Raw genomic sequence first — 27660 nt, forward strand, 5'->3', positions numbered from 1 at the left:
AGCACAGTTTGGCAGGCCACACTGCACATGTATAACAGCCATAGCCTCCTCGGCTCCCACCTAGTTCCTGTGGGTGCTCATAGATTTCCAGAGTGGGAAAGCAGGTCATTTCGCGTAGCAGTTTATTTTTGTTCGTGACAAGGAAGAGAAATAATTACATCAGCCTGAGCATTATTTCAAAGTCTAAATTCAGATCTTCTGCGATTGGAAACTGTCAGACTTAAAATAAGACACCCCGGGAAGGTACAAGAAGTCTGCCTGAAAACAAGCATGCACCAGTGAATGGTTAGCGCGGGTTGGAAATCCCGAAGGACCAGCATCTTCTTCCCAGGCAGGAGCTGCCCCTCCCCCCACCTCAGTTACTCCAGGGCTCAATGGAGGAGGGGGCTGGGTGATTCACGCCAGCTCCGGGCTGGAGAAAGCTACGAGCTTCCCACCACCGCCACCATATCCTCCACCCACCCATTGCCCGCAGGATAACGAACTCGGAGTCATGGAGGCCTCCTGGCTGGAGACTCGCTGGGCGCGGCCCTTGCACCTAGCTTTGGTGTTCTGCCTGGCGCTGGTACTGATGCAGGCCATGAAGCTCTACCTGCGGAGACAGCGGCTGCTGCGCGACCTGCGCCCCTTCCCGGGGCCTCCTGCCCACTGGCTCCTGGGACACCAGAAGGTAGATGGAGGGAGGGGAGCCGCAGGATGCTGCAGAGGAAGCCCACAACCTAGCCGCTGCTTCCATCCCTCCTATGCCGTTCTGAGCTATTCTAGGACTCCCAGCCCTGGGGTGGGAGAGGGTGGGGTGCTTCTCAGCTCCTCTGCAAAACTAGGGACTCTCTCATCCCCACCCACCAAGGGAAGGGTTGCTAGAGACGGGGTTATTTGGGAAGCCTGAATATTGTAAAAGAACACTAGGTGTCAGCTCAGTCTTCAGTTATCTTGGTATGTCTTTTACGTGTATTGTTTAAAACTCAGTATTTGCTCTAACTCATCCTTATTAGTTGTAGAAAATGTGCAAAAGTGAACGCAATAATTGGCCCCCTTGGTCCATTCAGACAAGGAAAGAAAATATAATTGTCTTTTTAAAGCTTCCTGTAGAGGCGGGAGTGGCCACACCCCATTGCTCTGCGGATTCTGGATGAGGAAGGTTTGCTGAGTGCAAGGAGATCGAACATCACTTGCTCCATGTCTCCTGCTTTTCAAATCCACTCCCTACCCAGACCGATAAATTCTATTAACCCATTGGGAATAGCAGCTGTGTGTGATAAGTCCTAGGTCTACAAAAAGAAAGTGAGTCTTTTCCCTGAGTGGCCTAAGTAAGGTACAGACTTGAGCACTAAGAGAAAATGAAAATCCTGCGTTGGGAAGGATGATGTGCCTCCTCCTAGGATCCCCCGGGGGCCGGGGGCCGGGGATGGGGGAAGAACCGCTTCTGTGAAGAGCCTGCACAAATTCTCCAGGAATGGGTGGGCTGGAAAGCTTGCACTGGGTTTTTTGCTCCTCGGTTTCCTAGACTATGTCTCTGCCATGTACCTACCATACCCATGTGCCGTCTGCTGACTCAGGGTTCCTTCAAGTACACTCAGATGCACATAAACCACGCTTTCTTGTCTTGTCTTTCTTTTTTTGTCTCTCTCTTTTCTTTGTTTATATATGTTGATTGTTTGGGAGTTTGGATTTCAGGTTTGATGTGGACAATCACTATAGCCCAGGCTGTCCTGGAACTCACTATGTAGCCCAGGCTGTCTTCAAACTTGCAGTGATCCTTCTATCTCTGCCTCCCAAGTGCTGAGATCACAGGCATGAGCCACCACGCTTAGCGACAGCATTTTCTGCCTTCATTCATCCAGTAATATACACTTAGGCTGATTCCTAAGTCAGCCATTATAAATTAGAAATATATGCCATAGTGAATATAGAAGTCAGATGTCTTAATGAAATAGTAATTATTTATTTTGGGCATATACCCAGCAGATGTATCATTGAATTTTTTAGATTTATTTATTTCAAGTGTATGAGTGTTTTTGCATGGATGTGTGTATACACATCATGTATGTGCCTGGTACCCACAGAGGTCAAAAGAGGACATCAGATCTTCTGGAGCTAGTTATGGATGGCTGGGAACTGCCATGTGGATTCTGGGAACCAAATCCAGGTCCCCTGTGTTAATAGTAAATGCTTTTAACTATTGAGACATCTGAAAAAATATGTTTTTAATCTGGCTGTCACAATTTTAGTTTCCATGAGTTCTGTCTTATCCTCCATTTGTTCTTCCACCAATTACCTTATATTACATAAACACATCACACTTTGACAATAGCCATTTCTTCCCCTCCCCCACCACACACATACAACAAGGTTTCTTTGTGTAGCCCTGGCTGCCCCAGAGCTCAATATGTAAGCCAGGTTGGCCTCAAATCAGAGATCCACCTGCCTCTGCCTCCCAAGTGATGGGGTTAAAGGCATGCACCACTACCTCCCAGCAACAATAGCCATTTCTATTATTATTATTATTATTATTATTATTAAGGTATTTTTATTTACTTTTTACTTATTCATTTTACATCCAGCTCATTGCCCCCCTCCTGATCACCCCCTCCCACAATCTTTCCCCTATTCCCTTTCCCCTCCTCCTCTGAGTGGATGGGGCCCCTCTGGGTATCTCCCACCCCCACCCTGGCACTTCAAGTCTCTGTGAGGCTAGGCACTTCCTCTCCCACTGGGGTCAGACATGGCAGCCTGGCTAGGAGAACATATCCCACATGCAGGCAACAGTGTTTGGGATAGCCCCCACTCCAGGACCCATATGAAGGCCAAGCTGCACATCTGATACATATGTGCAGGGAGGCCTAGGTCCTGCCCGGGTATGTTCTTTGGTTGGTGGTTCAGACTTTAAGAGCCCCAAGGGTACAGGTTAGTTGATTCTGTTGGTCTTCCTATGGAGTTCCTATCCCCTTGGGACTGCAATACTTCCTCCTATTCTTCCATAAGAGTCCCCAAGTTCTATTCACTGTTTGGCTGTGGGTGTCTGCACCTGTGTGAGTCAGTTGATGGATGACACCTCTCAGAAGACGGCTATGCTAAACTCCTGTCTGCAAGCATAACAGAGTATCATTAATAGTGTTAAGGATTGGTGCTTGCCCATGGGATAGGTCTCAAGTTGGGCTAGTTTATGGTTGGTCATTCCCTCAGATTCTGCTCCATCCCCAATCCCTGCATCTGTTGTAGACAGGATAAGTTTTGGGTCAAAAGTTTTGTGGATGGGTTGGTGTCCCTATTGTCACCTGGGATCCTGCCTGGTCACAGGATGTAGCCCCCCTCCCAATAGCTATTTCTTAAGCTCAGTATTGTTTGGGTTGGCCATTTGAGCTGAGCAATGTCAAAATTTTTCTAAGTAACTTTGGCTAGGCTGACTAATGTGCCACAGTTCACAGCAGGTTAGATAAAGGCTGGCCGTTATTCTAAACTCCTTGGTCTCTTCTGCCTGCTGTATTATCTTTCAGCTGGATAGCTGGATAGCTTGACCCCGCTTACCTGGTGTCAAGGTTCCAGGATAGCAAGTGAGCAAATCTGGCCTTGCAAGCAGTTTGTAAACCTCTCAGCCACATTTGCTGTACTCACATTGATTGACCAGAGCCATTCATGAAATCAAGTCCAGAGGCAGAGTGGAAGAACACAGAGCACATTCATATTCTATGTCATATCTTCCCTGATGTATTGTAGTTTTCTGTAATTTTCTAACCCCTGCATACTTTTGTTTCCTTCCTATTTGTATATTGTTATCTTTAACAAGTTTCTCTCAAATTTAGCAGCTTAAAACAACAATTTTTATTTCATGCAGTTTGTATAAGGGCTGGGGATTCAGTAATGACTTCCAAGTGCTGGGTGACACTAACTCCAGGTCTCTAACAAGGTTGTATGGAAATGACAAGGGCTGAAACTGTCTAAACGACTGGATAGACAGAACCCACCTCCAAATTCACTCACATGGTTCTTGATGGGTTTTGGCAGCCTTGCTTCCCTGTACTGGTTCTTTCCATAGGGCTACTTATAGTACAGTGCCCATTTGTCCCAGGATACCTGGTTGTTTCTTGGTTTTATCATCAAAATCCCCACATCCTTGAACACCTTCTATTCCAAACAAGAGAAAAGTTAGCCCTCCTACTGTCAACAAGGCAGCTTCCTTTCCCCAGGACAAGAGGAGAGAGGTTAAGATGGAAAAGTCAAGAAAGAGGCAGCAATCTTTTAAAACCTAGCTGGAACTTATCTGCCACCACTTCTGCTGTGAGTAATTGGTCACATCAACAAATCCCGGTACACTGTGAGAGAGGACAGCACAGAGATGGGATCTTAGAGGCCATCTTGTTGGTGGCTACCACAGTGCATTTAGCTTTGTGTTTTCCATGATAGGGGCTGTCCTCAAATGTCATGGGATTTGAGGCTGTATTTTCTTATCCTATGAGACGCTACAGAGGTTTGGAAGTCTTTTGCACTCAGAGAGAACGTTCCTAAAGAGTAATGTGTAAAAGTCACTGTGGGAGGAGCAGAACCATCAGTATCTATCATCCTTTTACAGTTACAGTTACAGAAGAACTGTCCTTTCTGCTCCGTAGGAGGATGCCTGGTGACTTGGCATTCTGGAGTAAGGAGGTGAAGAGCTAGGACATCTGATTTGTTAGACAGCCTTTACCTAGGTCCTTATTGTGGTTCAATGTCTCACTCTTAACTTCCACAGTGCCTAGTTTCTTCTAACCTCCAAGTTTCTCTGGCTTGGTTTGTGTAGAGAGCAAACTCTTCTCATTAAGTCCCTTTAGGCAACTGAAGTCTATGCTGATTGAAGAGAGACCTGAGATTCCACCAGCACTTCCTTCAACCTGTCTCTCCTTCACACCTAACTCACTCTTCCTAACCTTCTCAGTCCTCAACTTCTGTTTACTCTGTATCTCATTAGAGTTAATTTTCAACCCCACGCTTTCCAGAATTTAATTAAGAAGTTCTCCACTGAAGGCTGGAAAAAATCTGAAAATTATCTCACAGCTCTACCCTACCAACTACTGAGAATGAAGTATTAAAGAGGTGATTCTCACAAAAGGCAAAGAAATAACTTATCTCCATTCTGCTTTTTCTCAGTAAAGTCTGCAAGAAGTCACAAGTTGAATTGCTGCAAACGTTGGAAGTACCCTTGATTTCTGTGATTGTCTCATTGCAGACTGGCCTGTGGAGACTGCCTAGTGCTATAACCAGACTTGCGGCTTTGGCTGTGGATGTCTTTGGGCTTTACTCTATCATCTGTTCTTGCCTTATCAGTTCTCAAGTTATTATCTAGCGTGCACACAAATGTTTAGCTGTCTTCCTAACAGACTACTCTTGTTATTGTGAAATATCCCTTTTATTATGTGAGAATCTTTGCCTTAAAGCCTGCCATACCTCACACTGGTGAAGTTACACTAGCTTTCCTTGGTAATATGAGTATGTCAGAGTTTCCCAGGCATGTAGGGCCTTTTAGAAATTATCTTCTGTCAATACATATATAGTTTTTTGTGCATTCTGGCAATGTTTGTCTTTTTGGTTGGAAACGTTAGTTTATTTACATACAGTATAACATATTATTGACTTGTTGGAGAGATAAACTTGTTTAATGAGTGAAAAAACTGAAAACATATTTGTCAAAGACCAGCTTTGACGTCCAGGGTAAACTGAGGCAGGGGATAGAGTTGAGGGCAAGGACGCTCCCTAGGGGGCCAACAAAGAATTCCTTTGGAGGCAGGAAGAGGCTGGTGGGAAAAACTCCTGCGGGGGGGCAGAAAAGGCCATTAAATAAAAGAAGAAAGGAAAAAAGAGGGGAAAGAATCACACACACACACACACATGCACACGCACACACACTGGACAGATGAAGCAAACTTCAACAAGCTCCAACAAGCAAACTGCAACAGCTTTTTATTCTCCCGCAGCTTGTATGCACCAGAAAACTCTTTCAAGCTGTATAGAAATTACAACGTGACTACATTCTATTTTTCTTTTAGTGAATGATTATTTTTTAAAAAATTGTTTCTCCAATACCTTACATGAAAAACATTACGTAGTACATGTTAAAAGAAAACTCTTCCCAAGAACCCACATACATTCACAACTAAGCAACCTATTATAGATTGAGAAAGTATAAACAAGCAAGGTAATTTTCTCAGTCAGTTTTTCTTACTGGCAGGCTGCAATTTGTAGTTACAAAGAAAGGATCAATTATTTTATTGTTTACCTTAAAAAATAATCTTACAATTTTTTTTAAAAAAATCACAAATCTAAACTTTTATGTAAAAAACAATCAGTCGTGTCTACTCTAAATCCTCAGGGTACGTATCTACTCATTAACAATTTTTTATTAAATCATATCAGGAAGCTGAGGTCAAAAATTCATACAATAAATCAATCATTATCTTGGCCAACAGCCCAGCTTTAGCAAAAGAGGTACAGTTGCCATTGTTCTTGTTCTTGACCTTAAAAATTCCCTAGCTTAACTATTAAGAGTGTGCCTTTCTGAACTTCACATTGCTCCCTAAGATTTTCTACATCAGAGCCACTAGCAAAAACATCTTAACCTAACTTCACTAACAATTTAATTTTCCAAATTCTTTCTAAGTACAGTGGTCATTGCTAAATATGTGTGTGTGTGTTCTTTCCTAGCATAGTGATTGAATTATTAAATTCTTCCAGCAGCAATGTCTAAGAAAGATTAAGCACTATTATTGTGATTGCCAATGATACTGTCCAGTGGGGAGCTAGAAATCCCCTTAGAATCTTCACACATCACATAGACTAGGAAGGATGTCAAGCTTCTGAGTACAACAAGCAGAGGCATGCTCCACACCAGCATGAAGTCCTCAGGATACGTAGTTCTCGGGGCTCTGCCTCTCTAAGGCACATCCATCATGATTGTGCCAACCAGTGGGCTGCATTCCATGAGTTCTAACACCATTTTTGTTCCTCTCACACAGGACTTGACATATGTCACTTAGTGAATTAAGATGTTTGCTGGTCAAAGCTCGCGCCTGGGCGCGAGCTGGGGCTCAGCAGCGGGTGGGGGGGCGGCTCACGGACGCCGGGCACGTGAGACAGGGCGGGGGCCAGGGGCCCCGCAAAGGCGGTGCATGGGCCGTTGTTGTCAGGAGAAAGTGTCCCCCGGCCCGCTAGAGTACAGAGAGCACAAGGGAGGGCGGAAAAGGCTTCTCTCCCCCCTGACCCCCCCTGCGCGGACTTTGACTTACACAATGAGTCCAGGATTTCAAGAGACACGTGGAGATTTATTGACATAACGATGAGTTTGGATGCTGGCGAGCTCTCCCAAAAAATGTCAGAAGGGGTTTGCTTATATTGGAAGCGGGCAGGGCTTTTAGGTAATATGTAAATCTTGAGGCAGAGACCCGTGCCTTACGTGACCTAGCAAGGGCTGTATGTTAGGTCTCTGGGTTCTGGGGGCGTGGCTGACCACCCAGGATTCCACAGCCCCACAGATGTTAAGTTCCATCATGACCACTCCAGAGTCAACAAGAACTTGCCTGAGCTTCATGTTGTGGTCTAGATCTAAAATATCTACATATGCTCACATGTCTAAACACCTACTACCCAGCCAGTGGCAGTTTAGAGAGGTTGGCTGGCAGACATAAGTCATTGGAGGAGAACCTTTGAGGCTTATAGCCCAAGCCTGCTCCCAGTCCTGTTGTCTCTGTTCACTGGCTTTCCATGATTTGAACAATCCATAAGCTCCTGCTGACAAACAGTGAGACATAATGTCATACCTTCCTTGCTATGATGAGCTGTATCCCCTGAAGCTGTGAGCCAAAATTAATCCTCCCTTAAGCTGCTTCTGACTATTCATTATCTGGTACATTATAGGCCCTCCATAAATGCTCTCTGCTTGTGAGTTAATAAGTGTTTACACTGTTAGAAAACGTCATGATGACTTGATGGTGGGAAGAGCAGCATCATTTCAGGACCTAGGTCTTTAAGATCTTGACCTTTTAGTAGGCCTAGGTTTAGGTCCAGAGACAAGTTCATGGATGAGAGTAGTTGACTGATAACACAAGATCTGGATGGCTATTTTCTGCCTCTTCTGAGGATTAGAATAATACCACAGCACATGGTGTGAAGTCACACAAGGAAGAATTTCAACAGCCTTAGATCTCCTCCAAGGTGGAGATATCCATGACTGTGTTCAAATGTGTTTAGGAATCGCAACCATACAAGCATACACCATAAGTAGATGCAAGAAAATCTTATTTTCAGTAATTTACAGGGAGTACTTAAGCCACTAGCAATCTTGTACCTGAAAGGTATGGGTGAGAGAGATGGCACAGTGAGTAAAGTTCTTGCTTTGAAAGCAAGAGAACCACAGTTCAGATGCTCAGAACCTATATAAATGCCAGTTAGGTTTTGTTTAAGGCTCTGGGTTTTGTTTAGAGACCCTCCATCAGAGTATAAGAATGAAGGAGATGGAGAGGTAACTCCACAATTTAAAGCATTTGTTGCTCTTGCAGAGGACTCAGGTTCAATTCCCAGCCCCTGTATCGTGGCTCACAATCATCTATTGATTCTGCAGGCACCAGGCATGCATGTGCTACACATACATACATGCAGACAAAACTAGTATGCATACAAATAAATCTTTAAAAAACTAAAGATTGAAGAGGAATGATTGTGTCCCAACATCAACCTCAGGCCTATTCATGAATATGCAAACATATGTATGTGCACCTCCATACACAGGTATGTATTCAAACATGCATATACACATGTATACATATCACATAGCAATATGATGTATATATGTATATATATGCATGTATATGTATATATATGTATATATATGTGTATATATATGTATATATATATATATATATATATATATGAAAGAAAAGAGAGAGAAACAAAAGTCCCTCTCTAGCAGTGTTATTTGTACTTTGCATTATAAATGCAGGTAGATGACCATGTATGATAGATAGCTCACTTCTATAACCCTGCACTCAGGATCCTGAGGCAGGATTTGGTGTGATTTCAAGACCAGCCTGAGCTACAATATGAGATCCTATCTTCACAAAAGAAATAAGATAGATTCTGGAAGCTAAGAGTTTTATCTATGTGTTTGTTTCAAAGTCCTCTCTGCTATTGCAGGGAAAGAACTGGATGTTTTTGTAGGAGTTGCCAGGTTTGTAGAGAGAAGTGTTTGTTGTTAATGTCATGAGAAAGAATCACTAATTAGCAGTCAGAGAACAGAAAAGGGAGAAGGAACAGTGGTCATGTTCATTTGACCAACAGAAAGCTGGTAGCTTCCAGCATAAGAAAACAAACTCTGCAGCCAGGCAGCTCTACCCCTCCTCTAGGCCTGTGATGTCCTCGGTGGGTGTGTTTGTTTGTTTGTGTGTGTGTGTGTGTGTGTGTGTGTGTGTGTGTGTGTGTGAGAGAGAGAGAGAGAGAGAGAGAGAGAGAGAGAGAGAGAGAGAGAGAGAAGGGGGGATTTCATCATCTCACCCTCTGCTGGACAAAGCTCACAGGATGTGTCACATGGCAAGGATTTGGTCCAATGGTGGAACATGTGTTTAAACTGAAAAACCAAATACACTAGCCTTGTTTAGGACATTATCCCCAAGCTTAGAGATCTTAGAGAAAGACTTTCAACTCCCTACATAAAGGAGTCAGGTCTCTCTGCTGTGCAGCCCAGTGTGGGCCATGAACTCACCCTATGTGTCTGTAAAACAAGCCAACTCAATGCCAGCCCCACTGACTCTCTGATCTCCTGTACTTTTTTACTGTAGTTTCTTCAGGAGGATAATATGGAGACTCTTGATGAGATTGTCAAAAAGTACCCTTGTGCCTTCCCCTGCTGGATAGGGCCCTTCCAGGCATTTTTCTACATCTATGATCCAGACTATGCAAAGATATTTCTGAGCAGAACAGGTAAGGAATGAGATGAAAATCTGAGTCCTAATCCTGCTAGGAGATCCACATGACGCACAGGCCCAGTCTAAAGCAATGATTAGCTGTGGGGCTGGAAGACAGTCTGAGCAAGTATGGACAAGAGACAGATCTTCCCTGGCAAGGGGAAGTCCCATGTACCTCCCAGTTCCTTGTCTAGTTTTGGCTTCAGGGCCCCATAAATCCCAGCTGCCCCAGCAGCATGGCCAGAGGCTTCCTTTGTCTCCTTGCTTTGGGGACTTTTGAGTCAACAACACTGATTCACACTGCATTATGAGCTTAAGTCTCCAGAGGAAATCAGAACCCTACCTCTGTGGGTCTGAACAGAAGCTAAGGTGATGGAGCGTTCACTTACCAGCCCAGACTCTTGGTTATGGTTCAAATTGTTCTCTTCCTTTGCAGAGGAGAGGCCACTCCCTCCATCCATCCACTCTATCCATTTACAGAATTCCTATTCAAATGATTTCATAATACTAATAATACATAATAACATATATAATATATAACAAATATATAATATATAAAATAATACATAATAATAATATGAAATAATGATTTCATAATATGGCCATTTTGAGCTCTGCTATTTCCATTAATTGCAAGCATATCAAGAGGCCTTTGTACTTCACTATCTGGTGTTTTCCAACAAGCACACACATCCTAACACCCATTCTGAAAACTTGTCCATGCCCTAGTGAGCCAGCACTGTTGAAGGGAATAGCAACCAGGGAGAACATGAGCTTAGGTCCTGGAACTCGTTCTTCTCAGAACTGAGTCAAGACTTGGGTTTTCCCAGCCTCTAAGGCTATAGAAAGTGAGCTGGGATTCCCTCTTGCCCACTCTCTGCACTGAGTGCAGGCAAAGGAAGAGAGCCTTCCCCAACTTGAACTAGTCATGAGTGTTTTCCCTAATGCGCTCTCCTCTTCTTGGTTCTGCAGACCCAAAGACCCAGTATCTGCAGCAGCTCATGACTCCGTGCATTGGTATGTATGTGCCACCCATTCTCACTCCAAGTCACTCTTCCATAGCAGAGCATTCCAAAGAGACTCATATCTGAACTCAAAAGCATCAAGAAAGGGACATCAAGTACATGTGACATGAGTCAGAGTGGGGGACCATGTGGGAGAAGGAAGAGAACAATCCAGAGAAGGCAGGGGACACAAGGGAAGTGGGGGGTAGAGGCAGAGGGGGAGTAAACACCAAGTAAACACCGAGTGTAATGACATGTAAATATGAAAATTCCATGATGCAAGCCAGTGTTTTGTATTCCCATCTAAAAATATTATTTTTAAAGTTTAAAATTGGAATCTGGAGACACAAATTCAATCCCCATTACCCACATTAAAAAAAAAACCAAAAAAACAAAAACAAAAACAAAACAAACAAACAAACAAAAAAACAGGGACTTATAATCCTGGGAAAACAAGAATAGGCAGGTTTCTGGGCTGGACAGCCAACCTAACCTATTGGTAAATTCCAAGCTAGTGAGAGACTCTATCTCAATTTAACAACAACAACCAAAACAAAACAAAACAGTGGATGACACATGAACACATGAACACACAACATTTCTAAAGAGTAAGATCTATGAGGAGAGCCATCTAGGAGACAGTTAAGGTCAATCCAGTGTCAAAGGTCAACCCAGCAAAATGTCACAGAAAGCGTCCTTGCCTGTTTCTCTCCTTCAAGTCCCATTTTCAAGGAAACACATGAACTCTTCAGTCTTAGCTCCACTAAGGGAGGATTTAATCTTATCTTCTCTCATGTGCCCTTATATTTTTCCTTTCTTTTCAGAGTTCTCTTATTTTTATATACCTCTCAGTAAAATTTTTCTCTGACAGGCAGTTTGGCTTCATCCTGCAATCAGATAAATTAAGCTGCTTTCTTCATGCCATTGATATTTATTTTAGACCAGGAAGGAATTAAGTGAAAGAGTATAGGCTTTGGATTCAGAGCCCCGTAGACTCACAAGCTGCTTTTCGTGCCAATAGACTACTTGAGCATGAGCTTAGGGAAGAAATTTAATCTCTCTCAGACTCATTTTTCTCATCTTTGAAATGATCATGAGAGTCAGTGCTGCGGCTGCTGAGAGGTGAACGCCGCATTCCCAGCACCTTATACAACAGCTGGCGTTCTAAGAGCACCAAACCAAATGTCACCAAACCAAATGCCATGAACCTGGCATTTTGTAAGCACTCAGAAAGGGATGTCATTCACAAAATCCCAGCACTGAGAGTGAGAAATGACCACAAAGTCCCACACTAACCTAGAAATCATTTGCAATTAATACTGAAAGAGGGAAAATCGGTGTTCTCCAGTGGAGTGTTACTGTGTGACTTAATCACATTTCAGGGCAGGGTCCACTCCCAAGAGTAGGTGGCCATCATAAAACAGACTCCGTGGTTTATTGTGCACTTTGATTTGGTTTGGTTTCATCTTATTTAATTCCTCTACTTTGTCCATTTTGATTTTGGTTTTTTGGTTTTTGATGTTTTTCTTTTTTGAGAGAAAGGAGAAAAAAACCATAAAGTTGAGTAGGCAGAGAGGAAGGACCTGGGAGAAGTTTGGGGAGGCCAAAAATTATGATCAAAATACATTGTATGAAAAAATGTTAATTAAAAAGTGTAAATTATGTTATTCAAACCTAAAAGTCTTACCTTGAGGTTAAATGCCTTGTGTGTGTGCCTTCATTGAATACGCAATGCAAAATGCCACATTCCATCACTGTGGAACTAAGGCTCATCAGGCCTCAGGGCCTTTAAGGCTTTGGAACACTTTCTCACAGCGTTAAACACGTTAACCCTTGTGTGAGCATCAGAGCTGACCGTCCTCATCTGTCAGCTTCTTGTTTTTCACTACTACTTCATGTCTGCTCCTGAGCCAGTGGTATTAGGCTGTCTGTGTTCCTCATCTCCCCTCACCTAATAAAGTGCATGAGGTTATGTTCGTTTTCTTCCTCAAGGAAGAGGACTCCTGAATTTAGATGGGCCCAGGTGGTTTCAACACCGCTGCCTCCTAACTCCTGCATTCCATCAGGACATCCTGAAACCGTGTGTGGACACGACGGCCCACTCTGTGAACGTGATGCTGGTAAGTGAGACACTAGGTTAGACGTTCATATAGTGGATCGAGAAAAATCAAAGCTAATTTCTAGAAACTAATCATAATGCAAGTACCCACTGAGTCGTGATGTCTATGTAAGCCTTTCCTGACTTCTTCAGGTGATTAAAATACAAGAGAGGGTCCTCTGTCTTAGAGTCTAACACTATGTGGTAGTAAGACTCAGATAGCAGGTACTGTGGAAGACAGGTAAGGAAACTACGTGCAGCTAACTGGCTTCAAATTTCAGATTTACCACAAATATAAGCTGATTTGCAGAACAAGAAGCCCCTAGGCAGAGTGATATGAGCAAAGGACTGAGGAAAGGGCAAGTGCCTCTCATAGGTAGTGGGGATCTTTAGGTGAGTGGTACCTTCCAAAGGGGCCTTCGAGGGCCACCCCTCATGCGTGGCTTTCTGGTTTAGAGATGAGTTTTATCAAAAGCTCTATTGACATAGAGGCTTCACTTTTTTAATGTTAAAAGTAGACAACTAATAGCTTCTTCATACACTTCAAATACCACAAAGCCAAATTTCCTTCCTTAAATGCAAGCCCATATTCTGTTCCCAAGAAACAGTTGTTACAGGCTTGGGGCTGGGACAAACTTCTGCAGGAATGGAGTGGGACATCAGTAGGAAGGAGTTCTCAAGGCAGAGACTGGGAGAACACCAGGTTCAAAGAAAGAGGATGGGGACAGGGAGCTAGGTGGGGGATAGCGTCTTCTTCAGCTCTGCTCAGTGCCTGGAACAGTTCAGCTCTGCCAGTGACCACTTCATCCCCTTGTTTCTGCCCTATGCATTTCTCAAGCCCACGTTTCCCTGATCACATACTTCCTCCTTCTGCCGAATGGTTCCAGAGCACCACAAGTTCCTTTCTTCCAAACCTAGCACATGGACTCGTCAGCTCTCCTCAAATGCCTGAGTTGAAGTATCACACTGAATTCTATTAATAGGTACAACTAATATATACTCATTAAAAAAACTGATTCTTTAAAAAGGCTAACCCCTTTAGCTATAAGCCATCTGACCAAATAGTAGACACTTCAGTGAAAGACTTTCAAATTCTGCTTTGTATTCAGTCTCCAACCATTCAGTACCTAATTTGTCACCGGTAGGTACTCAGCATTCAGCACCTAGGCTGACACCTGTAGGTACTCAGCATTCAGCACCTAGGCTGACACCTGTAGGTACTCAGCATTCAGCACCTAGGCTGACACCTGTAGGTGCTCCACAACATAGGTTAAACTAAATTTAAACATTTCCATTCATTTGTATTTTTATACAAAAAGTGTTTGTTGTGATAAACGCATTTATAACTGGAGGATGGGCACTTTGGGCAGGTTAGCAGTCAGACAACACAGTTCAGGCTGTGTGAATAGGCCTCTTTCTGTGAGGAAGTAAGAGCCAGCTCCCTTCAGCAACTCCTTTCCCAGAACTCTTCCTATTCCTAATGTTTGAATCAGAAATATGAAAAATGAAAAAAAAAGAAAAGAAAAAAGAATCAGAAATATGTGTTATTGTTTTTATTTGCAATTTTTGAGTTAAATATAATTATTGCATCCTCTCTTCCTTCTCCCATCAACTCCTTTCGTGTTATCATCCCTTGTTCCCTCTCAAATCTATGATCTTTTTCTTTAATAATTACAGTTACATGTATATATAAATAAATACAAATACATCCATTTAGTGTTGCTAGTATGTATGTGTTTTCAGAACTGACCATTTGGTATTGAATAACCATTTAGGGGCTCATTCCTAGGGGAGACTTTTTGCCTGGTCCCATCAGCCATTACTTGCCTGTAGTTCCTCATCTAAAACTGGGGCCTCAGACGTCCCCTTCCATGTTAGCAGGTCTACTGGTGTTGTCCATAGCTGAATCTAAGATGATTTTGAAAAGCGTTCTGAGTTTACTGGACGTGTGGTGTGGGTGTGATGTTTGCGAGGTGTGATAGGGTATCTAGCAAGATGGAGGGAGCCCCGAGAAACCCCACATGTTGCAGTCTTACTTAGATGGTGTGTGCAACTCTGTACCATTTGTTGCAGAACTGAGACAGTTGTTGAAAGACCATTTGCCAGACATGAAGTGCGTGTCACGCTCTTTCTTACTGGCCTAGTGTGTGCTTCCTTTCCTCATGCCCAGAATAAACACATGGGCGATTTACTCCTGGCCTTCAGTTCCTGTCAGGTCAGGGTTTTGTCCCTGAGACAATAAGGGGAAAAGCAGTCAAGTAAAGGCCATTTGATGATGGTGATGATATTGATCTTGGCCTCCTCTGGCAGGATAAATTGGAGAAGACGTGGACCACTCAGGAAACAACCATCGAGGTTTTTGAACACATCAACTTGATGGCCCTGGACATCATAATGAAATGTGCTTTTGGCCAGGAAACCAACTGCCAGATAAACGGGTCAGTGATGGGACAGTAAACAAGTTCTCTGTGGTCTGAGTCAATCATTAACCCATGGCTCCATGGTTTTCTTCCAGCACCTATGAGTCTTATGTGAAGGCAACATTTGAACTTGGTGAAATCATATCTTCTCGCTTGTACAATTTCTGGCATCATCATGACATAATTTTCAAACTCAGTCCTAAGGGCCACTGCTTCCAGGAGTTAGGCAAAGTGATACATCAATGCACAGGTAAAAACACAGGCATGTCTTGGGTGTGGGTAGCCCAAATCCATGCACCACCATGTCCATCATATGTGTAGAAGGATAGGTTTCATGGTAAGCAAGAAAAGAACTCTAGTTCTTAACGGAGCTTTTATATGATCACTGCTCAAATAATTGCAACTTCTGTTCTTTAAGATAAGTGTGCTCCCTCATTATGCATGTATTATGCAATTTTATTGTATGCAATTATTACTAATATATATATATTAGTAATATATATATATATATATATATATATATATATATATGGAGCATTTAAGTTTGCAAAATGTACATTACATGTGGCTTTCTTGTGCAGTAAATTAAGTAATAATCACAAGCTAAAATGCATACATGCCATAGGCATGTAGGAACGAGTAGATGTAAGTATGTATTCAAAAGACACACAAAAGCTGGATATGGTGGAGTGGTACATCTCCTTTATCCCAGCAGTCAGGAGGCTGAGGCAGGTGGTTCCTGTAAGTTCGAGGCCAGCCTGGAGTTTTGCCAAGTGAGTGTTAGGACTCAAACCTGAGTCCTCTAGAAAAGTAGCCAATGCTCTAACCACTGAGCTATATTGGTCCAGCCCCCAACAGTAAGTTAGTTCACAATTTCATACATGTATACGATTTTGATTATCTTCATTCCCACATTATTTTCTCTTGTTCCCATCCCTCTCTTGCTGAATCCCCTCTTCCAGCTACTCTCTCTCTCCTTCTTTCATATCTTTTTCTGAGTTTGCTGAGTTCAAAAAGCTTTGCCTCCATGAACATGGATGAGAAGCTAAAGCCATGCTGTGTAGAAAATGTTTTTGAAAATCAAGGCATACTATCTTACTTACTTCCATCTAAATTCACATAAGATGTATATTGTATGGTAAATTCAAATAGCAAAATTGACCCCAATTAAGACAGAAAACAAAGTAATTTTGTGAAACGTGGTTGTACATGTTCTGTCTGTCCCATGTTTTGTTTTTGTCTGTCTGTTTGCTTACTTGCTTTTAACCCCTTTAGTTGTGTATGTTGGGTAATTGATCTCATTGGATAATTTCTATGAAAACAAGATTTAAGACTGGGGAGAAAACTGGCCACTTGCATCTAAGTTTGTAATCATCTTGCTTGTCTACTGGTAGAAACTAATTTTTGGTCTCTTCCATTTGAAACTTTTGTAAAGGGTTGTCTATTGATGGAAAGTAAACCACTCATACAAGTTTAATGTATTTAGATGTACCCACTCTGGACTCTGAACACAGATGTGACACTTTGTGTGGACACTGTGTTGCATTATAATGTATTTGACTTTGGTTGACTTAGCTGTCCCCTTTGGTAATGAAGACCTGTTACTCTATGCAGAAAAGATGATCCAGGACAGAAAGAAAATCCTCAAGAATCGAGTAAAACAGGATGACACTCATATGTCTCAAAATTTTCTGGATATTGTTTTTTCTGCCCAGGTAAATGCACCAAAAGACTAGACCAGCTCAAACAGCTACCAACTGTGTGGGAGGGTGGATGAATGGAATCAGGACAGGAAGACAGAATAAACCTCTTTGGTTAAATCCTAGCAATAGACTGCTGTGAGCAATTGGTTCTCAGTGGACTGAGTCCTGCTAGGAGTCGGTGAATACTAACTTACCTGGTTGTCTTTATTTAGAGGTTATGCAATACCTTGAATTTAGAGATTCACAGAAAAATTGGAAGCATGGACAAGCACTTTAAAAGAAAATGTTGAGGATTTAGATAATACCTGGAAGAGTGAAGAAACTTTCCAAGTGCTTACGAAAAGCTTTTCTTTTGTAACATTAGTTCTCCTTTGTGCTATGAGCAAAATAGGATTCGTATACGTAGTTGGTAAACTAAAACCGAAGCCTTTATTTGAAACTATAGCCTTCTGTGAAACTATCATTTTGATGGTGTCTCCAAATATCTGTGATGCATGTTTCATCCAGCAATCTTTGCTGGATGTTGTAGGCTGAAGATGAAAGAGCCTTCTCAGATGCTGACCTTCGGTCTGAGGTGAACACTTTCATGTGGGCAGGACATGACGCCTCTGCAGCTAGCATCTCCTGGCTCCTTTATTGCCTGGCTCTCAACCCTGAGCATCAAGACAAATGCCGGACAGAGATCAGGAGCATCCTGGGAGACGGGTCTTCTATCACCTGGTAAGATCCACAGCCCTGAGTATGTCATGTCACCCTAGCTCTCTTCTTGGGATTTTGCTTATTTCTTATTCTGATACTTTAATGACCACAGTGTCCCAAGGTATGGGTATGTCAAAGTAGAGGAAACAGGCCACTTGTCTCTTCTTTCTAAAGAGTGACCTGAGTTAACCCTATCTTTTGCAAACGAAGTTCACTATCCAGAAGTCATCCATCACTATTTTTTTTCTATACAATGTTGCGTTTGTTTCTTTCACTCAAGCTCTGGCACATGTGAAGTGAGGAACTGACCTCAGGCTTGCATTTGGAGCTTCAAAGACAAGGCTCCGCATAAACTCCTGTGCTGAGAAAGCTGGAGAAGTAGACATTAAGATGGCTGTAGATATGCTAGCCCACCACCTGGTCACTAGTGTCATACTTCAGGAGAGGGCAGACTTTGAACACAATATTAAATAGTACACTTAGTTATTGAGTTTTAGAAAACTTAGACTGCCAGGTAAGGTGGCACATGCTTTAATCCCAGCACTTGGGAAGTAGAGGCAGGGGGATCTCTGTGAATTAGAGGTCAGCCTAGTCTACAAAGCAAATTCTAAGACAGCCAGAGCTGTTACACAGAGAAACCCTGTTTTGAGGCAGAGAAGAGAAAAGGTAGACTGAGGACATTTTAAAAATGGAGACACTAAAATAATGACTAAGGTTTGGTACAGACCTTGTCCTCAGTGATCTGTAGTCGATAAGGCAAGAGAGAGGGCATCGTACTGTAAATTCAAGTACTCATGGTAAGGGCAATGACAGAGATATTTGCTGACTACCAGATTTAGAAGACAGATTCCTACCCTGGCCAAGGATGGGAGACCCTTAAGGATCAACACGTCTAGGAGAATAAACTAGGAGAAAGTTTCAACTCTACTTCACCAGAATTAACATATTTTGCTGCTAATAAACTTTAGATAATGGACATATTCCTCAGACATGCTATTTGAAAGAAACAATGTATCCCTGATAAGTCATTGCCACTACCCTAGTCAAAGGTACAGAAGATAAGCATGCCAAAGACCACTGAGCCACATTTCACAAGCGAAGATTAGCTCAGAAAACAAAACTTCAAGTTCTAAAGGTAAACGAAATTCCATGTTAAAAGTAAAGAACCAAGAGTCATTTTCTACCGTAAATTCAAAGCTTCATCTAAGGAGAGAAGAATCTCCTTCATCTGGTAAGATGGCTCAGCCACTAAAACACTTGAAGCACAAACATAAGGACCTGAGTTTGATCCCCAGTATACACATTAAAAAAAAAAAAAAGCCAGAGGCAGAGGACCAGCAAGATGGCTCAGCCACAGAAGCCTGTTCAGAATCTAATCCTTGGAATCCAGAGAGAAAGAACTCACTCCACAAAGTTGCCTCCAAACTTCACATGTGTGCCATGGCATACACACCACATATACACACACATGCACATGTGCATGCACACACAAAGCCATCTATATAGCACAAAATACAATGTTAAGTAATGGCTTTGTACTGATTGAAAAGTGTGTGTGTGTGTTTGTTTGTATATATAAATTTATAGTTTACAATATGCTATTTTGACCCATTTTTGCATTTTGAAATAACTAAACCAACAGGCATGTCCATTAACTCTGCAACTATTTTTGTGGTGAAAACATTTAAAATATAGTCATTGAGCAATTTTTAAATATACAACAAATGATTAAGTACAATTACAACAATGTAGCTCCTCCATATCTAACTGTAATTCTGTGCCTCTTATCGGTCACAATCCTGATCGACGCTACCCTACTCTCTTCTTCTAAGACTCAACTCCTTTACAGCCGCGGGTAACTGGGTTCTCGGAAGTGTCTGTCTATGTCTGGCTCATGTTGCTTTGCATAATGTCCCCAAGGTCCATCCATGTGCTGACTCTCTTTTCACTGGCACACAGCACTGTGTTGTGTGTGTACCACATTTCTTTATTCACTCCTCTGATGATGACCCTCAGGCTGATAGCTATCTGGACTGTTGTGAATAGAGCTTTGGCTGATACAGTATTGCCTCTGAATATATACTGATGAAGGAAATTCCTGGATCATGTGTCACTTCTTTTTGTAAATTTTTAGGCACTTAATGCTGCCTTCCATTTGCTTGTGTTGGTCCATGTTAACACTGACAGTGTGCACAGATCTTATTTCCTCCGAATCCTCACGAACATTTATCTCTCTTCTCTCTAACATGTGTGAAGTGATATCTCACTGATAGCTTTAAATTTTATTTCTCTAATGATTTGGGATGTTGAGAGTTTTTGTCACATGTCTGTCAAGTGTTTGTAGGTCACTTTTTGAGAAATTGCCTACATAGTTTCTTTGCATGTATTTTAATCAGTTTACATGTTTTCTTGAGCTATTGAGATCTTTATATATTTTGAATATTAATTCCTTATCATATGTGTAATTTGCAAATGTTTTCCCCATTTTATAGGTCATCACTTTGTTATTTTCTTTGTCATAATAAGGAATTTTTTCACTTAATGTAAACTCATCTCCTTTTTCAGTTTTGCTGCTTATGTTTTGAAGAGAAAAACTCAGAATATCTTTGGAATGACCCATGTCAACAAGCATCTCTCAGCCATTGGTTTCTCTAGTAGTTTTACAATCAGATAGTATTTTTAAATCTTTATTCAATTCTGAATTGGGTTTTGTGCATAGGATAAGAATCTCACTGTATGCTTGATGTGTATATCTAGCTTTCTCAGCTTCAGTCACCAAACTGAATATTTTCCCAATTGTGTGGTCTTAGTACCTTTGCTGAAGATTCATTGTCCATAAGTACATGTGTAGGAACAGGTGCGGGTGCGGGTGCAGGTATAGATGTGGAATTCCAGGCTCTCCACCTGTTCCATTTGTTTTTTATTACTACAGCTTCACAGTAGTTCGCCAGATCAAGCATTGTCTCACACAAAGGCACTTTGGTTTGTGAAATTAGTGTTGCTGGGGAGAGGGGGGTCCAAGTGATGGGGCCTCCTGTCCCATCATCTCACTGACTAGTCTGTTTTTATTTATTCACTAAACTTGGAAGACTGGTATGTATGTTTCCAGCCTGAATTCAATGCTTGATCTAGTCTGTTGTAACGACTTAAGAAACAAATAAACCTGGGTACAGTGCTGCTTGCCTTTAATCCCAGCAAGGTAGGCAGATCTTTGTGAATATGAGACCACTATAGCCTACATAGTGAGTGCCAGGATAGCAGAGCTACACAGTGAGTGCCAGGGTAGCCAGAGCTACATAGTGAGTGCCAGGATAGTCAGAGCTACATAGTGAGTGCCAGGATAGCCAGAGCTACATAGTGAGTGCCAGGATAGCCAGAGCTACACAGTGAGACCCTGTCTCAAAAAACAAAAGAGGAAAAGAAAAAACAGAAAAGAAAAAGAAAGAAACTTAGTGTTGACTCTTCTTAGCCTTGATTGGTTTAAATTTAAAAACAGCCATTGATCCTGGCCAGGCTGGGGAGAAAAAAAGTCCAGATGATCTGTTAACTATTCTGTCTTTTAAGGAAAGAAAGGGAAATACTGCAAAAACAAAATAAAAACAACAAGAAAAAAACACATGTTCAAAGATTTATTCTTCTATAATTATGTGAATGTGAAGGTTTACACACATGAGTGCAGGTACCATAGAGTCCAAAAGAGGGTGTCAGATCCTCTGCAGCTGATGTGGTTGTAAGCCATCTGGCATGGGTGCTAAAAACTGAATGCAAGTCTTTGACAAGAACAACAAGCACTCTTAACTGATGAGCCATCTCCAGGCAAGAACAGGAAACACTCTTAACTGATGAGCCATCTCCAGTCTCAGAACACATTTTTTTAAAAAATACTCTATAACATACCTACTGTTTTCACTAATGAAATTTACATGTGGCCTTCAGAAAATCTTAAGCAATTTCTCTCTTTGGCTCCTTGTCAGGCCACTTCTATGTTGGCTTAAAATTCTTTTCTCAGTAAGGTATATGTAAGTTCAGGGCCAGACTGGTCTATTCAGAGAGTTCCAGGTCATTGAGGACTACATGAGACCCTGTCTCAAAACAACAACCAAAATTCTTTTTTGCTTTTACATCAATATGGGCAAATTTGTTTTTCTTAATTATGTTAAGTCCAGAGTAGACACAATTACTCTTTTATTCCCTGGCCTTGATGGGGAAAGAATATCGAACTTAAATTTTACATTTTTACAAGGCCAATACCAAAAGTAATTTGTCAGAAAAAGAGTTAGGAATGAGATTAGGCAAAATGACCAAATGTGTGCAGCCATTTCTTGATCTCATTTGACTTGCTAGTATGCAAACAGACCCTTTCGTCTTTCCTGCTCTCACTTCAGACTTACTCTGTGGGGAGAGTTCTTTTCATCTCATAGATGAAGAGTCTCATAGAGCCCTGTCTCCGTACATCACAAGCCACTCCCATGCCAGTGACTAACCTGTCTAGTCCAGGGCATCTCAAATCATCATCCACAGGTCCATCCACTTGGAGCCTCTCCCTCCATCCCACCTTCATCCAAGAAGCCAGTAGAGTGAGAAGGGTTTATTGTTGGCTTATCTTATTGACCAGCTTCTCCCTACCCTGATGTCCTGAGCCCGTCAGAAATGATCAAATCCAGTATAAAAGGGAAAGCAGCAGGAACTACCATGGTCATGCCAAAGGTTTGGCAAATACTTTGTGTTCCTCCTTTCTCTCAACTGTTACATCTACAGGCATATTGAGACTCTTTTCCTGGAACTTTCTAGAGGTGACTCATGGGTCAGGGGAACTCTGGACACAGTGTTTCACTAGCTGGTCTGCAGCTCTCCCTCCTCCCGTCAGTTCACCGATCCACCGGACGTCCTGTGAATCTCTACCTTGTTTCTGCTACTCACCCCTGCCAGTCTATCTGCTCTGAGTCACTTGTCATTCATTCTGTTCTCCCCAAACTCCAGGAAGCACATGTCAAATCCTCTAAGTGACCCAAAGTAAGTCTCCTTTGCTTAAGATGAGTAACACCCCATCCCATTTTCCAAGGTGCTTCAACATTTCAACAATTCTCTTTAAATGATTTTTTCTCTCTTAAACTTCTTTAGCCTCTTCTTCAGTCTTTAGCTGTTCCTTGTACATTCTTGCTTTACATGAAGAGCTAAGGGTTATAACACTGCTTTTCAGAAATCTTGCTGTTAGGCATCTGATATCTGTGTGTCTATCACCTTTGGGACTTCAGTTGACATGGAAACAGGAAAGACTACACTTTAACATTGTACTATATAAACGTAGACAAAAATCACTTTACCCCAGCAGTAATGCCTACCAGGGAAATAACTCAAATAGAGAACAACCAATACAAAGTGGATTTGAAGTCTAAGTCACTTCCTTCCTCCTTTGTCCTCACAGGGAACAGCTGGATGAGATGCCATACACCACAATGTGCATCAAGGAGACACTGCGCTTGATTCCTCCCGTCCCATCCATCTCCAGGGAACTTAGCAAGCCCCTTACCCTCCCAGATGGACACTCGCTGCCTGCAGGTCTTCTCCTAAGCATGAGATTATGAAGTTCGCAGTGATGATGATTTGCAGGATTTAGAGCATTGGGGAACCTGTGGGTTGGAATTAGGCAGCTACTGAAAGTTCAGAGGATAATTCCTCAATCATGTATGAGCTTCAGTGACCTTCCTAAGCCATATAACCAACTGGAGAGCTGTTAGGTTTCAACCTCACTTTAAGAACCCCAACCAAGGATTTCATCCATTATGGGACATTATCTCTATGACATTATTTGTGAGGTTGAGTATGAGATCCATAGGACATGAGCGTCACTATATTAATGTAAGAAGGAGAGTCTTTATCACCATATCAACCTTAGAAGGGAATAATACTTCTCATTTTCCCCTTGGAGTGTAATCTGAACAGACATGTGGTCAGTACTCTACAGTTTACAAGCACTTGTACAATATTTTTAATCTCTCCAAAAACCCATTGGGGATCCCATATATGCACAAAAGGTTATCAGACATGAAGCAAAGCTAAAACTCATAGGGACCTTGTACTTCCTAAGCCATGTACACATGTCTGGGCAGGGCATGTAAGTGGCAGTAGGATCTCTTGAGACATTCTTTCACTGTGCTTTAGTATCAACAAGTCTTCAGGAGAACTGAGGCCAACCCTTCAACCTCTGTAATCTTGTTGACAAAACCAGAACTATTTTGGATAAGAAAATGACCAACCATATCAATATTTGTCCCAAGTCTCCACCTTTTACAAATGAACAGTGCCAAGAGAAACTCGTCACTGGTAGAATAACAGAACTGTCTCTATGAAGTACTGTCTAGCTGTTAACAAATAATTAAGCAATTTCCAAACAAAGCAGAAAACGTAAGCACAGTTTAGTGTTTTGGTGGGACACGGACAGCTTCCTAGGATAACATTATGAATTAAATAAATAACTGCTTTGAAAACTGAAGTTTAAACCCAAGCCCATCTCCACCTTGTCTTTCCCTGGTGGAGCATTGGCACACAGCTCAGCAGGAGCTAGCTAGCTCTTTTCTCCTGGAAAAAAAAAAGTCTTGACAGAGAGCACACTACAGCAGCCTTTGCTCTGTTTCCCTTCTGCCTCAGGAATGACTGTGGTTCTTAGTATCTGGGGTCTCCACCACAACCCTGCTGTCTGGAAAGACCCAAAGGTAAGATTGTCTTCTGTGGATATGTTTCAGAGAGTGATGCTGAGTGAGTCATGGGTCCACAGCTAATCATGCAAATGGCTGTACCGTGAAAGTAAATAACACTAGGCAAACAAACATAAAAGTTAGAAATGTGTAAAACTCCCCTGCTAACGATCCCGTCCTCACCTCATATTCTTTATCTTTACTGCGATCTGAAAGACCTTAGCCCCACAATCTGCTCCCAACTGTCACTGTCTCTGTCTCACTCCCTCACCCGACAAGCTCTTCCAAACCCCTGTGATGGGGGGGGGTGGAGGGGATGATATCTGCAGGGCTGTGGCTGGTCAGCAGAGTGTCTCTTCTATTGTATGAAGCAATCAAGATCCTGGTGCTCAGCTCCAACACTCCGTAAATATATGTAAATATATATATATATTTGTGATGCTATGGGCAGAGTTCAGGGAAAGCAAATGAGAATGGATAGCTTTCAGAACCATTTATCTTTATCTAGACCTGATAAGCCCCAGAAGGAAGGGTTACAGAACCTGGGGGGGAAAGAGTTAGCAGCTAAAGAGGAAACATCAGATAAGCCTATGTGGTAGAGATATTGCCAACTTAAGACTGTCAGCAGGAAGGAGCCGATGAACAGTCAACATCCCAAACTCTCTTCAGCCAGTCTTCAGATCCCCACCAATGCTTTGTATTATCAAAATCCAGTTGGAAACTACAAGAGCCAGCTGCCTTGGGGCCAGAACAGGCTCAGAAAAAGAGAAAGGAGGACAGGGACAGGCAAGGAGATGTGTAGCAAGCCTGACTTGATTTAATATTCTTGAAATTCAAAACACAAGTATTAGTGTTCTGTGTAAACTGTTGGGGCTTTAGATGTACTCTGTAGACTAGGAAGCTGGACCATTACGTCTCATTTGGGTTTGGCTTCTAAGTGTGTGAACTCTTAGACTGGCTAGCAGACAAGTTGAGCAAGAGCCAGACACGCCCTCCAAGACTATAGAGTCATTATTCATGTGACCACTGAGCAAGTTGGCTAATTGGAATCACAACGCAGAGTTTGAAGACAACTCTGTCTTCTCTCAAAGCGAAATATTCTTGAAAAAGAGAGATGTGTGCATCTCTCAAAAGTGAGATATTTCCCTAATATGTTGAGTACATGATAAGCGTTTGTTCAATGAAATCTATTATTAAAATTAATGTTGTCCCAAAAAAAGCCACAGGGTAGTGGTACATGACTTTAATCCCAGCACTTGGGAGGCAGAGGCAGATGGATTTCTGTGAGTTTGAAGCCAGTCTGATCTACAGATCAAGTTCCAGGACAGCCAGGGCTACACAGATAAACCCTCTCTGAGGAAAAAAAAACAAAAACAAAACAAAACGTAATGTTGTCTTCTTAGCATGTGGGCAGCAGAATGTTTTAAATTGCTTCTGTGGTGTGTGTTTTTGTTGATCAGCAGTAAGTAGTACCTTTAAAATGTGCTGTTGGCAAGACAGGGGTGTCTTCTCGTTTCAGGTCTTTGACCCCTTGAGATTCACTAAGGAGAATTCTGATCAGAGACATCCCTGTGCCTTCCTACCATTCTCCAGTGGTCCAAGGTAAGGTGAACTTAAAGCTGTGGAAAATTTGCACAAAAAGCTTACTTATGCCTATCAGCCCTTCAGCTTCATAAATTCCTTCCCAGAACCCATCTCTTCACAAAAAACTGCCTCTTTCTGTCACAGCCCATGTGAGTCAAGCCTCAGGAAGCAATCCTGCAGTATAAATATTGCTCACAGGCTCAATGTCACCTCCCCTTACAGGAGAAATATGTTGTGCGTGACTCCAACTGCCACCTACTCTAGGGAGGACATCATATCAGAACCTCCAAGTCCAAATTCTTGCAGGGAAAGCTATAAACATAAAGTCCAACAGTTTCAATGATATTTGGTGTGGAAAACTCTGCTTTACTGTTGTATGGTATAAGAGACTTTTTTTCCAGGAAGAAGTAACACAAACATATCTACTCACCCCAGAAAGATTACCCCCAACAGACCAAAGTAAATAAAGTATTAGAATCTAGTTTGCTGAGACGCCATGGCCAAGACAACTTATACAAGGAGTTTAGTGGGGGCTTACAGAGTCAGAAGGTGAATCCATGACTGTCATGAACAGGAGCAAGGCAGCAGGAATGCAGGTGTGATACTGGAGCAGTAGCAGCTGAGAGCTAATGTCTGATCTACAAGCTTGGGGGGAGGGGGGAGGGAGAGAGGGAGGGAGAGAGGGAGGGAGGGAGGGAAGGAGAGAGAGAGAGAGAGAGAGAGAGAGAGAGAGAGAGAGAGACTAACTGGGAATGGTGAGGCCCATCTCCCAGAGGCACACATCCTTCAACAAGACACACCTTCTAATCCTTCCCATACTGTTCTATCAACAGTGGGCCAAATATTCAAACATAAGAGCCTATTGGGGGCATTTCTGTTCCAACCACCACAAGCTGCATCACCCAACAGCCCAAGCCAGCACAAGTGATTGTTCACAAAAGCTGTCACCCTGGAGCTCTCTGCACAACTTGCAGGCATCTGAACAAGTCTGAGAGGATTCTGGGTAGCACAGCTGGTCAGTCTCCTTCCCAGCAGCTCTTTACTGCTTCTAGAACTCTGGGAAGGGGCCTCATGAATCTCCCAAGTCACAGCCTGAAGTCTGTTCACCTCTGGAGTTTCATAAGTCCCTTCCCTTCCTACTGCAGAGAACGTTTCAATCAGAGGAAACTGTTAAGGAGCTGTGGATTCCAGACTTATTATTCTAGAAACTTATCTCTTTCTCTCCTTCGGTGTCTACAGGAACTGCATCGGGCAGCAGCTTGCCATGCTAGAGCTAAAGGTGGCCATCGCTTTGATTCTGCTCCGCTTCCAAGTAGCCCCAGACCTCACCAGACCTCCAGGCTTCTCCAACCACACTGTCCTCAGACCCAAGCATGGAATCTATTTACACCTGAAGAAACTCTCTAAATGTTAGATACTAGGGGAAATGACTAAATTTCTGTTTGTTGTTAAGTTTGTTTTGTAGCCAATGGTCCAGGCAAATGGAGAAGAATCTAAGACTGGTGGAAGAGTTGCAGGACTGTGGGTTGGG

At 42.4% G+C, this 27660-nt stretch overlaps 1 protein-coding gene across 1 annotated transcript; it reads left to right on the forward strand.

Annotated features, from left to right (window-relative positions):
- The first annotated feature begins 493 nt into the window (after positions 1-493).
- LOC114638120 (cytochrome P450 4X1) lies at positions 494-27543 on the forward strand. Its single transcript, XM_028786500.1, has 12 exons — positions 494-670; positions 9801-9942; positions 10899-10943; positions 12923-13050; positions 15339-15466; positions 15544-15698; positions 17063-17163; positions 17681-17871; positions 23276-23409; positions 24499-24563; positions 26065-26147; positions 27369-27543. Exons 1-12 carry the CDS (start codon positions 494-496, stop codon positions 27541-27543), a joined length of 1524 nt encoding a protein of 507 aa, XP_028642333.1.
- The last annotated feature ends 117 nt before the right edge of the window (positions 27544-27660 follow it).

This window comes from Grammomys surdaster, unplaced genomic scaffold (assembly GCF_004785775.1).
Source record: "Grammomys surdaster isolate TR1022 unplaced genomic scaffold, NIH_TR_1.0 100, whole genome shotgun sequence".
Classification (NCBI taxonomy): Eukaryota; Metazoa; Chordata; class Mammalia; order Rodentia; family Muridae; genus Grammomys; species Grammomys surdaster.

Bases quoted from the DNA above. Each gene is read 5' to 3' on its own strand.
- LOC114638120 (XM_028786500.1), top strand. From the start codon at position 494: ATGGAGGCCTCCTGGCTGGAGACTCGCTGGGCGCGGCCCTTGCACCTA. The intron at 10,944-12,922 runs GTATGTATGTGC...TTCTTCCTCAAG, and splicing joins GCTCATGACTCCGTGCATTG to GAAGAGGACTCCTGAATTTA. The intron at 24,564-26,064 runs GTAAGATTGTCT...TTCTCGTTTCAG, and splicing joins CTGTCTGGAAAGACCCAAAG to GTCTTTGACCCCTTGAGATT.